The 13456-nt window shown below is 44.9% G+C and overlaps 1 protein-coding gene across 1 annotated transcript in view; it reads right to left on the bottom strand.

Annotated features, from left to right (window-relative positions):
* Positions 1-384: 384 nt before the first annotated feature.
* LOC146057712 (double-strand break repair protein MRE11-like) overlaps positions 385-13456 on the bottom strand; it is an 81015-nt gene continuing 67943 nt past the window's right edge. The window contains exons 19-20 of the mRNA XM_083169305.1: positions 5660-5750; positions 385-1735 (exon numbers count right to left, since the gene is read on the bottom strand). Coding sequence (XP_083025431.1) covers positions 1682-1735; positions 5660-5750 — 145 coding nt within the window. The 3' untranslated portion in view covers positions 385-1681. The remainder of the gene's footprint in view (positions 1736-5659; positions 5751-13456) is intronic.

Here is a 13456-nt window from a genome sequence, read left to right as displayed (position 1 = left end):
GCCAGGCAGGACTCAAGTTGAGCAAGCTGGCAGGCAGGACATATGGGGAACAGAATGGCAGGCAGGACAAAGCAGGCTGGCAGACAGGGTGCAGGCCGGCAGGGTGTAGAGGAAGCAGGCTGGCAGGCAGGGTGCAGGGGGAGCAGGCTGGCAGGCAGGGTGCAGGGGAAGCAAACTGGCAGGCAGGGTGCAGGGGAAGCAAGCTGGCAGGCAGGGTGCAGGGGAAGCAAGCTGGCAGGCAGGGTGCAGGGGGAGCAGGCAGAACAGGCTGGCAGGCAGGGCATGCATGCTGGCAGGCCTCCGGTTGAGCCCCAGGCCTGTAATATGAAACATCCACTACAATTTATATTTCATAAAGAAAGAAAATACAAATAATGCAAAATGTGTGATACAAACTTTTATTATGAAAAATGCATTAAACCAGCAACAATGTGGAAGAAAATCACCTCCTTTGATTCCTCATTATATAAATAAATCCTCTATTCCTCAGAATAAGTCCCGCTGGGTACAGAGCAGCAGTGGGTCAAAATAAAGACTGATTACAAGACAATGCAAGACCAATGAACAACACATAACTGCAGTTACATAACCCATTCATTGTACCAGAATGAGCCGCATACAATTATAAGGAACATTTCATAGAGTAGAGCTGTGGAGAAAATACACTGTATGCTTAGCAATTACTCTGGAAATAATTATATGTAACTTGCATAGTTTGTCTAGAAAAAGTAAACATGCTTGTGGCATACAGTGCAATGGATGGCGTATTCTCACAGGAATATTCTGTACCAGTATATGCTGCGAATAAACTCACACCTGTGTACAGAATGGCGGCCATTTTGAGAACCAGCGTCCAGTCGGCTCCTGTGCCTATGTTGCAGCCTCATGTATATCAGTTCAGCCCACAAAATGGCCGCTTCCATGTTTGCTTTCTATGTAAAACGTGGAAAATGTAATTCCTACCAAGCATTGCTTATTGTAAAAGCATCTATGATATAGTTTTCATTTGATATCATTTTAGCATTCTTAAGGCTCAATAAAATCTAAAAAATTAAACAGATAAAAGATTAAACCAGTATTACAAGTTTATATGTTATAATGGATACATGGGTGCGCCCAGACCAGTATGCATGCAGCAGGACCCCCCCCACACACACACACACACACCATCCCCCCAACTTTTGCAGGAGACACCACTGTTTGGAATGATGGTGCGGGTGGTAGTAAACAGCCTGGCATTGTGCCAGAGCCTTTTCTATCTTTTGCACTGCAGAAGAAATCACAGATGTTGCTTCCATTAAAAAGCAGGTGGGGTGGGTCCTACTGCGTGAGGGGGGTACTGCACTTGGGCTCCACAGGTGGAAATGATAAGACCTGTAGTTCTACAATAATGGAGAACAAGATGCTTAGCTCAGGGCACTGTCAGGCAAAATAACAAAACATTTGTACATTGCTACAGCTAGGAGTGGAGTTGCAAGAATAAGATGAATTCCTATGGAGCTGACATGTATTATTTCTATCCGCTGGTACAGTATATGCTCTCCTGGTAATAGTTCCTTCTGAAGTAAAGGCACAGACATTATCTAACTAGAAGACTACACGGAGAATAGCGCAGCGCTCTCAGGCCATCTTCTTGCCATAGCTGTGACAATGCGATGACAGTCTTGAGGGCTAATCAGATCTATCGGCGGCTTCTCCTGGATGGCGCATTGCTCTTAAAGGGGTCAAACTCATCCTGCAGTGAAAAAGATATTGTTTTATTACATTTACATTGCATTAGGCAGCTATACACTTAAACTCCACAGGCTTAGCCTTGACGGGCCGTTTCGGTGTCAAATCACCTTCCTCAAAGGCAATGCCCTTTGAGGAAGGTGATTTGACACCGAAACGGCCCGTCAGGGCTAAGCCTGTGGAGTTTAAGTGTATAGCTGCCTAATGCTACTGCCACGGATATGCTGAGTATAATGAATTCTTATACCTTGCTTCATTAAACCGTTTTTATTGCATGTTACATGCTATGGTGTGCTGGACCTGTCTGTCCCAGGATTGGATTTATCTGTCTGGGGACTGATATGCTATATATATATATATATATAAAATCAGATCGACGTGTCACAGCACCTCTGCAATGATCTTGGATGTTATGACAACTCTAAGAAAAAAAATTAGTGTAATGCTGCGATCCAGGCGTGTGTTGTGGGCTTAAATAGCATCTATTACATCGCATTGCATGCCTTGTGCATGCAATGCGATGCGTTGAAAAGCAAGTACAAAAAGTATGTGCAGCACAAACTTTTTGTACTGTGCAATGAGGTGCCGCGGGAGCGCGCACCTCAAAGCACACATCGCACCGCCGGGAATCGCAATGTGTATGGGCGGCAAAAGAAATATATTTACTTCTCATTCAAAAAAATAACTTTCTTATATTTGTAGGAACATTTCCAGTGTAAGAAATGTCCTGTACAACATGCATTCCCCTCCAGAATATGTGCAGCAGGTGCCTCTTTCCAGCAACTCCATATGGGATTGCTGCCACCTATTGGGTCTGTCTGGCGCCTATGTGTCCGTCATGACTGACACCAATATATTTAGTCCCACTTGGCGCCTACTGTATGTCTTCCATCACTTATGGATCCTATGTGTCCCGTCATGCTTGGTGCCTATATATCCTGTCACACCTGGCTCCTATATGCCCTGTCATATCTGTTGCCTACGTGTCCCATCATGCCTGCCCTTGATGTGTCCTGTCACACCTGGTGCCTATGTGTTCCATCATGTCTGATGCGTATGTGTTCTACCTCACCTGGCTCCTATGTGTCCTGTCATGCCAGGTGCTTATGTGTGCCATAATATTATTACATCTGTTGCCTATATATTTTGTTACACCTGGAGCCTACTGTATGTGTTCCATCGCACCTGGAGCCTATGCGTTCCATCGCACCTGGCGCCTATGTGTTCCATCGCACCTGGAGCCTATGCGTTCCATCGCACCTGGAGCCTATGCGTTCCATCGCACCTGGAGCCTATGCGTTCCATCGCACCTGGAGCCTATGCGTTCCATCGCACCTGGAGCCTATGCGTTCCATCGCACCTGGAGCCTATGCGTTCCATCGCACCTGGAGCCTATGCGTTCCATCGCACCTGGAGCCTATGCGTTCCATCGCACCTGGACCCTATGTTTACATTGCATCTGGAGCCTGTGTGTTCCATCGCACCTGGAGCCTATGTGTTCCGTCGCTCGTAACGCAATGCGTTCCATCGCACCTGGAGCCTATGCGTTCCATCGCACCTGGAGCCTATGCGTTCCATCGCACCTGGAGCCTATGCGTTCCATCGCACCTGGAGCCTATGCGTTCCATCGCACCTGGAGCCTATGCGTTCCATCGCACCTGGAGCCTATGCGTTCCATCGCACCTGGACCCTATGTTTACATTGCACCTGGAGCCTGTGTGTTCCGTCGCACCTGGAGCCTGTGTGTTCCGTCGCACCTGGAGCCTATGCGTTCCATCGCACCTGGAGCCTATGCGTTCCATCGCACCTGGAGCCTATGCGTTCCATCGCACCTGGAGCCTATGCGTTCCATCGCACCTGGAGCCTATGCGTTCCATCGCACCTGGAGCCTATGCGTTCCATCGCACCTGGAGCCTATGCGTTCCATCGCACCTGGAGCCTATGCATTCCATCGCACCTGGAGTGTATGCATTCCATCGCGCCTGGACCCTCTGTTTACATTGCATCTGGAGCCTATGTTTTCATTGCACCTGGAGCCTGTGTGTTCCATCGCACCTGGAGCCTATGTGTTCCGTCGCTCGTAACGCAATGTGTTCCATCCCGCCTGGAGCCTCCACAACTCTGCAATGTCCCCTATAAATGTTTCAGATTAATGGTCACAAAACATTGCTGAAATGGAATGGGTTTGTGAAATGGCTGCATCTGATTGGCTTTTCTGGGGCCCTCATTTGTCAATGTGTCATCCTGGTAGAGGACAAAGCATCTCCTACAACAGCGGTTACACGAAGGTTTGCTTCATAGTGGACATATCTGTAAAATCATTCTCTGTTCTATAAACCATATAAATACTGAATGCAAACAACGGCAGCCATTGCCTGTTATTTCACTATTGGATTTGTTTTGCCGTAGATAGATTGATTGCTAACCGTTATATCTTGTTTTGCAGCTTGATGTCCTGACCGACAAATACGAGAAAACAGAAACAAACACAAATAATGCATACAAACTCCAGAAGATAGGGTCCAAGCTGAAAATAAACCCGGGGCTCCAAAGCTGACCAATGTGTCACAATGTTCAAGGGAGAGATCCAAGGGTGTGCTTCTGCAAAAGCCGCTCAGCCATGGAACACTAAGTTTGGACTCCGGTGTATACCATACCTTTATACAGGGACGCTCATGCATTACACAGGTTCTGTGGCTTGAAGTCAGCCAGGCACAGCCGAAGTGATAAAGGGGCATTTTTTAAGCAATGTAGTGAGATCACTTAGAAAATGCCCCCACATCGCTACGTGTGTACGGCCCATTATTCACTGCCTCTGGTACAAAAATTATGATTGCCAAAGCAAAAACATTGCGTGATAATTTATGATGTTAGAATGCGCTTCTCTCTCGCCTTAGGCCTAATCCGCTATCGCTATAGATAAGATATATGGGTCGGCATTATCATGCTAGATGCACAGCACAAAAGGTTTCAGCTGTGGAGATGAATATAGAGAACAAGGCCTGAACAATGACCACTGATACTACAGCAATGTTTATTCAATAATTCTTAAGGCCCATAAACACTAGACGATGGGGGAAATTTACTAAGAATATGATTTTTCGTATTCGTTTTCTTAATACAAATGAATACAAATGCATACGGCTGCTTTAGCCGTATGCAAATTCGTGTTCCGGAGGGTAATTTACAAAGCAGTCAAATACGACTACTTTGTAAACCCCGATGGCGTATTCATTTGTATTAGCGGCCGTATATATGGCCACTAATACGAATTAGTATAGGCAGTCTGCACGGATCAGTCAGATCCGTGCAGGCTGCAGTGTGTAAAAAAAAAAATAGAAAAATAAATAAATTAATTTAAAAAACGGCGTCGGGTCCCCCCCACTGCCGTAACCAGCACCAGGCTCAAAGAGCCGGGGCTGGTGTTAAAAAATCAGGGACAAAAATGCATTAAAAAAAGGCACGCCCTTGCTTGAGTAGATGTAAATTGCACCAGGTGCCCTTAAGCTGTAATGCTGGGTACACAGCAGAACCATTTGAGCTCAATTCCCCCAATTTCGATGCAATTTCGACTGATTGTATGTAAAACAAGCAGAATTGGGCATGTTTTTCAATTCGATGCTCATCCCCGCTGGTCGTTTGGTCGCTTTGGAGATTTTACCTGCTGCACTACAGATTTGTCAAACTACACTATATTGGGTACAGATCGTGAGCAGATCACGTGCTCCAACAAATCGTATGATTTCAATCGCCCGATTATGATTTCATCGCCCGATTATGGTCACTCTGGTGTGTACCCTACATAAGTACACTGTGTGGCTAAGACTTGTACAACTGTCTGTATATATAAGCTGCCAATCAGGTGCCTGCAGTTGTCCTATGTCACCACTGATTGGTTCTGTGCATTATAGTTAGCAGAGTTTCTCACCTCATCCTCGTCATCGTCCATGAAGAAGGCCCCTCTGGATGACTGACTCTGGGAACTTTTCTTGCTGTAACTGGATGACGTACTGGAAGCTCTGTATACAGAATAACAAGGGGAGCCGGTGTTATATAATGTTACAGCATTTCTTCATTATTGGACTTTGTGGTGAACATAATTACATCACTGGTGTAAATCACTGTGAATGAGAAGTATGCCGGACTTCTAAATGGAAGAAAAAAAGAGATTTCTCCTTACATAATTGTTGTATGTAGGGGATACACACTGCGCTGTCATTCAGGACAATAGTTCATATAGATAAATGTGATATATAACATGCTGAGCTCAATGAGGAGGACACGCTGTGATTGGATATAAAAAGATTTTTATATAGACATAAATTATATATTAAAGATCAAGGTGGGTAATAAACTAAAATTGGGGTATAATTAGCACAAATACATACACATATACATAAAATATAACACTTAAATCTGGACCAGTATACACTTTAAGTTAAAAGGCAGACTTGATATATTTCTTGTGACGAGTGGTAATATGGTATCAATAAATGGTGGTAGTCCCCTCAGAGAAAAGCCGATAGTTATACACGAGGTTCAGGAGCCTTATAGCAGCAAGTAGATTAGTAAACCAAGGTGAACCTGGATTAGCTGACAGCTTGAAAAAGTCTCCAGTCGTTTGGGAGACGAAACGCGTTGCCCCACTTCCGCCAGTGCTAACCGCAGACTTGCTACAGACTTCCGCCCTTACCCCCAGAGACCCTTGCCGTCTGTAAATCCGGCTGGATTTAAGTGTTATATTTTATGTATATGTGTATGTATTTATGCTAATTATACCCCAATTTTAGTTTATTATAATTTATGTCTATATAAAAATCTTTTTATATCCAATCACAGCGTGTCCTCCTCATTGTGCTCAGCATGTTATATATCACATTTATCTATATGAACTACTGTCCTGAATGACAGCGCAGTGTGTATCCCCTACATACACAACTATATGAAATGAATAATACAGTACACACTGCTCCGGTGATAATCCTGGCTCCATGCAGTATATACTCTGCTGAACACAGGGGCCACAGTTGTTCTGCTATATAGGGGGGATTCATCAGAACACTAGAGAGATAAAGAACCAACCAATCAGCTTCTGTCATTTTTAAAACACAGCCTGTAAAATAAGGTTCTGGATTAAAAGGTCAACAGTGTCTAATGAGACAGTCAATAGGTCGACATGAAAAAGTTCGACATCATGCACAAGGTCGACAGTGACAAAAGTTAGACATGAATAAGGTTGACACTCACAAAAAGTCGACAAGCAAACGGTCGACATGGAAAAGGTTGACACGTGGAAAGATGGGATGCAGCTAAAATCCCGGCGGTCGGGATCCCGGCGTTCAGAATCCCGACGCCGGAATCCTGACCGCCGAAATCCCGACACTTTCTCCCTCCGTGGGTGTCCACGATACCCCTGGAGGGAGAATAAATTAGCGTAGCGAGGCATGGGGCCCGCTGCATGGCAAGCGCAGCGAGCCCGCAAGGGGGGGCGATCCACGTCCCCCCCTTGTCGGGATTTCGGCGTCGGGATTTTGAACGCCGGGATTTCATACTGAATCCGTAAAGATCGACATGTGTTTTTCAGGGTTTTTTGGTGCCAATGTCAACACCTGAGCATGTGTCCCCCAATTAGTATAGCGCTGTCCTCACCCTGCTCCACTACCCCTGCGCTTAGCACACTTTGCCGTATAAAGAATGAAAAAGTCCTAAAAAATGAAGAAAAAAAACCCATGAAAAATTCATGCCGGCTTTTTTCATGTGTCGACCATTGTCAATGTGGACCTATTGACTGTCTATATAGACACTCTCGACCTATCAATCGGGTGAAATGAGAATTAGTAGCTGACTTGCTAATACTTTAACTTTAAGTGTAGACAGAATGTGATAATATACACTGACCAATTAGGCTATTGCTGATCAGGATGATCTCATATCATATAGTTTGCGAGCACAATCCAGCCAGCGATTGATGGGGATCACTCCAATGTTAGTACAAGACTGTGCCGGCTTAAGTATAGAACAGGTAACTGTGGTCACATGATGTCAGTACAAGACTGTGCCGGTTTAAGTATAGAACAGGTAACTGTGGTCACATGATGTCAGTACAAGATTGTGCTGATGTAAGTATAGAACAGGTAACTGTGGTCACATGATGTCAGTACAAGATTGTGCTGATGTAAGTATAGAACAGGTAACCGTGGTCACATGATGTCAGTACAAGACTGTGCCGGTTTAAGTATAGAACAGGTAACTGTGGTCACATGATGTCAGAAAAAGATTGTGCTGATGTAAGTATAGAACAGGTAACCGTGGTCACATGATGTCAGTACAAGATTGTGCTGATGTAAGTATAGAACAGGTAACTGTGGTCACATGATGTCAATCTGTGACAGTATGTGTGATAAAGATTAAACAGTGCTTATGATGTCCTGACAATGTGGACTGAGCAACACACTGCAGAACTATTAAGAAAACTGCAGCTTAGAACGTACAGTAAATTACTTGAAATGTAACTACTATTACATTGTGACTGAATAAAAAATAATACAAAAATGAATATACAGTTGTTATTTTGTAGGCTTGTAGTACTGACGCAGTCTGTGTGTATGTGTCTGCAATTTTCCCTAAGTAATGCCAACTTACATTAACTATTTAATGGCCCAGACTTGCAGGTGTAAGGCACAAGAATGACAGGACGATACCAGATATCTGCCAGCTAAGAGTTGGTACAAGCGTCAAGTAGTGTTGCAGAGTGGGCACGGCTGTATGTTCTGCTACTCAGCAGGGTACACCAGTAATAGTGCCATCTCCTTCTTCGTTTATCCTACTCGCATCCCTTGTTACCTACAATGGATTCTATAGAAAAAATGGTTTTAGGTGATACTATCTGTGCACTATTTAAGATGAGAGATCACCTAGCTGCCCTCTGCTGGCCAAAGAGGAGAGTAACACCCACTCTTTAAATATTCACAGAAATAAGGCACTAGGTCTGCAGAGATGGCGCATGGGACTCTCAACTGATATGTGAAAAAATCTGGACCCGTTAGGGAATATATTAACCAGTTAGGAAGCTTTATTTGAAAATTTGCACCTGCACTTTTAAATATTGTTTGTCAATTATATATGTAACAAAGCTTCCTATCTGGTTAATATATTCCCTAACGGGTCAAGATTTTTTCACTTTTCAGCTGAGAGTCCCATGCGCCATCTCTGCAGACCTAGTGCCATATTTCTGTGAATACCTACAAGGGATGCCCGTCGCTCGGCCTAGCTGCACCCATGAGTAACTGCCGGTTGCTCTGCATAAGCTGTCGCCTCACACCACAGACTATTGACATGTATGAAAGCGATGTGCCCGGCACTAGCGAGGAGGATTCCACAATGCACTTTGGACATTTTGCTCTTCAGAAATAAGACCCTGCCTCCATTTTAAAATGCATAATAATAATAATAACAACAATATTATTATATATATTGATATTATCCATAGTTGGAGAGAAGCCATATAAGGACCTGCTGCATGTGTGGTAAGACTGACATGTATGAATAGTACCAGACGATGCAGCCATGTTGGGTGCACTACAAAGGTTACACTGCGGGAGAGAAGCCATATAAGGACCTATTGGGCAACTAAAATGGTGCATGGCCTACATCACAAAACTTACCAGGAAAGACTAAAAGATCTTAATATGTATAGTTTAGAGCAGAGAAGGGAAGAGGGAGACATGATATAAACTTTCAAATATATCAAAGGTTAAACAAGGTACAGGTGGGAGACATTCTTCACAGGAAGAGGAGCAGCAGAACACGAGGACATGCACTGACACTAGAGGGAGGAAGATTCAGGGGAAATCTGAGGTAAAATGACTTCACAGAAAGGGTAGTAGATAAGTGAAATAGCCTCCCATCAGAGGCGGAAGAGGCAAATACAGTAGAGCAATTTAAACATGCTTGGGATAGGCATATTGATATCCTTACACAAAAATAAGGATCAAATATGGTTTGAGGTAACAGGTTTAAAAAAGGTGCAGACTAGATGGGCCAAGTGGTTCTGATCTGCCATCACATTCTATATTTCTATTGCATATGTGGAAATACTGACACTGATAAATAGGGATTCAGTATTGAATCCCGGCGGTCGGGATTCCGGCGTTCAGAATCCCGACGCCGGAATCCCGACAGCCGAAATGCCGACAAGGGGGGGACGTGGATCGCCCCCCCTTGCGGGCTCGCTGCGCTCGCCACGCAGCGGGCCCGGTGCCTCGCTGCGCTCGGCACACTAATTTATTCTCCCTCCAGGGGTGTCGTGGACACCCCAGGAGGGAGAAAGTGTCGGCAATTCGGCGGTCAATGCCCTGTGTTGTAGACTTGAGAGTCAGTGACTGTTTATAGGCCTGAGCCCTACAGTGTGATTTAACTAACTAGGTGCTGCAGTGCTCACACGCAGGGGCTGCAGTGTCCACTGTCCAGGGGCTGTCCTGTGGCCCGTGCCCTGTTGTGATTTATTTAGCCCTAAGCCCTGTGTTGTGATTTATTTAGCCCTGAACCCTGTGTTTTTTGTGATTTAACTAACTAACTCAGTGCTGCAGTGCTCACACGCAGGGGCTTCAGTGCTACTGAGTAGTACACTGCGTACAGGGGCTGCAGTAATACAAGGGGCTGTGTCCAGTGTGACGGCCTATATCTTATCCATTGTCCAGTGTCACGAGTCACTCACGACATATATCCTGTGTCCTGTCCTGTGTGACGACTGACGACATATCCTGTGTCCAGTGTGACGACATATATCCTGTGTCCAGTGTGACGACATCTATCCAGTGTCCAGTGTGACGACAATATATCCAGTGTCCAGTGTCACAAGTCACAACATATATCCTGTGTCCAGTGTGACATGTAATGTGTGCCGGCATATATCCTGTGTCCAGCGTGACATATATCCAGTGTCCAGTGTGACGACATATATCCTGTGTCCAGTGTGACGACATATACAGTATCCTGTGTCCAGTGTGACGACATATATCCAGTGTCCAGTGTGACGACATATATCCAGTGTGACATATATCCATTGTCCAGTGTGACTACATATATCCAGTGTCCAGTGTGACAGGGGCTGTGTCCAGTGTACAGGGGCTGTGTCCAGGGGTTGTGTCCAGTGTACAGGGGTTGTGTCCAGTATACAGGAGCTGTGTACAGGAGCTGTGTCCTGTGTCCAGGGGCAGTGTCCAGTGTGACGGCTGTGTCCAGTGTACAGGAGCTGTGTCCCGGGTGGTGTCCAGAGGCTGTGTCCATTGTCCAGGGGCCGTGTCCAGGGGCTGTTGTCCAGGGTAACGGGCTGTGTCCATTGTCCAGGGGCTGTGTCCAGGGTAACGGGCTGTGTCCATTGTCCAGGGGCTGTGTCCAGGGTGACGGGCTGTGTCCAGTGTCCAGGGGCAGTGTCCAGTGTGAAGGCTATGTCCAGTGTACAGGAGCTGTGTCCAGAGGATGTGTCCAGTGTACAGGAGCTGTGTCCATTGTCCAGGGGCTGTGTCCAGTGTGATGGCTGTGTCCAGTGTACAAGAGCTGTGTCCAGAGGCTGTGTCCATTGTCCAGGGGCTGTGTCCAGGGTGACGGGCTGTGTCCAGTGTACAAGAGCTGTATCCAGAGGCTGTGTCCATTGTCCAGGGGCTGTGTCCAGGGTGATGGGCTGTGTCCAGTGTCCAGGAGCAGTGTCCAGGGGCTGTGTCCAGGGGCAGTGTCCAGTGTCCAAGGGGCCGTGTCCAGTGTGACAGGCTGTGTCCAGTGTAAAGTAAGAAAAATAAATAAAAGTAATAAATAAAATAAAAACACATTTTTGGAGGATGATGGAGGAGGAAATAGTGGGAGATCAGCAACCTGATAGAAGTGCTGAAGCTTCTACCACCAGTCATGACAAGGCCGATACCTCTTTGTATTTGCTCTTTGGAGCATTTCTCTTTTTTTGGGATAGTTAATTAAACTGCCACCCTGTCTGCCCCTGCAGTGCCACTCTGCCAGGTTGGAAGTGTAAGGTCCACATGTATGTGATGCCGACTGCTGTCGCTTAGCTTAGTCATCCAGCTACCTCGGTATACCCTTTTGGCCCAACTACAGCAAATGAAAACAATTTTGTAAGCTGTTAAGTGATCAAAATTGACTAGAAATAAGTGGAAACTAATGTTATTGAGGTTAATAATACTTTAGGGGCAGAAACAGGCCCAAATTCTGTTAATTTAGCCATTTTTAGCATTTTTTCATAAAAATCCAGATCCAAAACCAAAACCAAAACCCACAAGGGTGGTTTTGCCAAAACAAATCCAGATCCAAAACACGAAGGGAGATACAGATCCAAAACCAAAACCCGAAAAAGTGGCCGCCGCACATCTCTAATTATAACAGTCGCAAGAAAATGTATCCTGATTTTTTTGGATGAAAAAATCCGCTCCACAACTGCTGAATGTTAAACAAAAACTGCTACAGATCCTTTACCTCGAGAGAAAGTGTGCGAGACTAGACTTGCGGGACGGGTACCGTAAATTCTACCAGAAATGGACGTTGTTCATTAATACTCTCGATGTTGATATTAAAACACATATAATTACCACTTTTGAAAATTTGCTGGTTTAATGTAACTTGCTAAGAAATTTCAGAACCTATCTATATGATAATTGCTTCCCCCCACGATTCCTTACCCTGTCTGTCTTTGTAATTTCTATATTTTGTCTATATTTATGTTGCCTTCAGTTCTATTTAGAAATTTATTCTTTGCTAAATATATGCATATGTGTACTATCACCTGATTAACCAAATTTTATATCCAGTATATCACGTGATAGTAGAAGCCTGTTGTCTCTACTCGTGATGTGTAATATTGATCACATGTGCATAACAGACTCTTTCTATACTTGTTTGTATTAATAATATTTCAATAAAGATGATTGAAAAAAAAAGCATAGCGGCCATTTTGTAACTATGACACCATTATGACATCACAGAGGCTCTGTGATACAGGGATTCCATCACCTGAGTCTCTGCATTTGTCAGGAGAAGAAGCATATTTTATGCTCTCTAGCTATATCGCTTATATTTTAATTTTCCTGTACCTCTGGAGATATTATGGGCTGTCTGTGCAGCAAACTGTGCGTCCCTGCACCCAGCAGGAAGGTAAGTGCGCTGTTATATTTATGGGTTGTACATTACACTTAAAGAGGATTATCACAGGCTGCAATAGGGGGGAGCTCGCCCGATATTGGGTGTTTCTGTGCAGATTGGGAGGTGATTTGTCCAGTTTTGTAGGCCTAAATATGGGGGGTAGGTATCATTTTGATTGACCGGTAACTATAACTAGTAACTTGTAAAATATGAATGTTTCACCTTGTATGTAGTATTAGAGGTACATGGGTGGATGACACTCCCTGTATGTAGCATTAGGGGTACATGGGTAGGTGAGGTTCCCTGTATGTAACATTAGGGGTACATGGGTGGGTGATATGATGTACCTCTCCTGTAATTTCCCCTGCACAATTCCCAGGCAGCAGTGTCTTATAATGTGGACATGTTGTGTAGTAACACTCACGTTTTACCATTAGCCTCACAGGCTCTCACATTATCAGCACTGAAGCGTCATCTCCCCTCTTTGCTGGGCTTTGTAGTTCAGCAGCATTTCTGCTGCTGACATAAACGTAGGTTACTCTGCCAGTAGCTGCCTTCTGCCCATGCTCCTCCTGCCTGA

This window comes from Crinia signifera, chromosome 2 (assembly GCF_055691185.1).
Source record: "Crinia signifera chromosome 2, ASM5569118v1, whole genome shotgun sequence".
NCBI classification, from domain to species: domain Eukaryota; kingdom Metazoa; phylum Chordata; class Amphibia; order Anura; family Myobatrachidae; genus Crinia; species Crinia signifera.
Note: the sequence above shows the minus strand (reverse complement) of the source record. Positions and strands in the feature narration are given on the sequence as shown.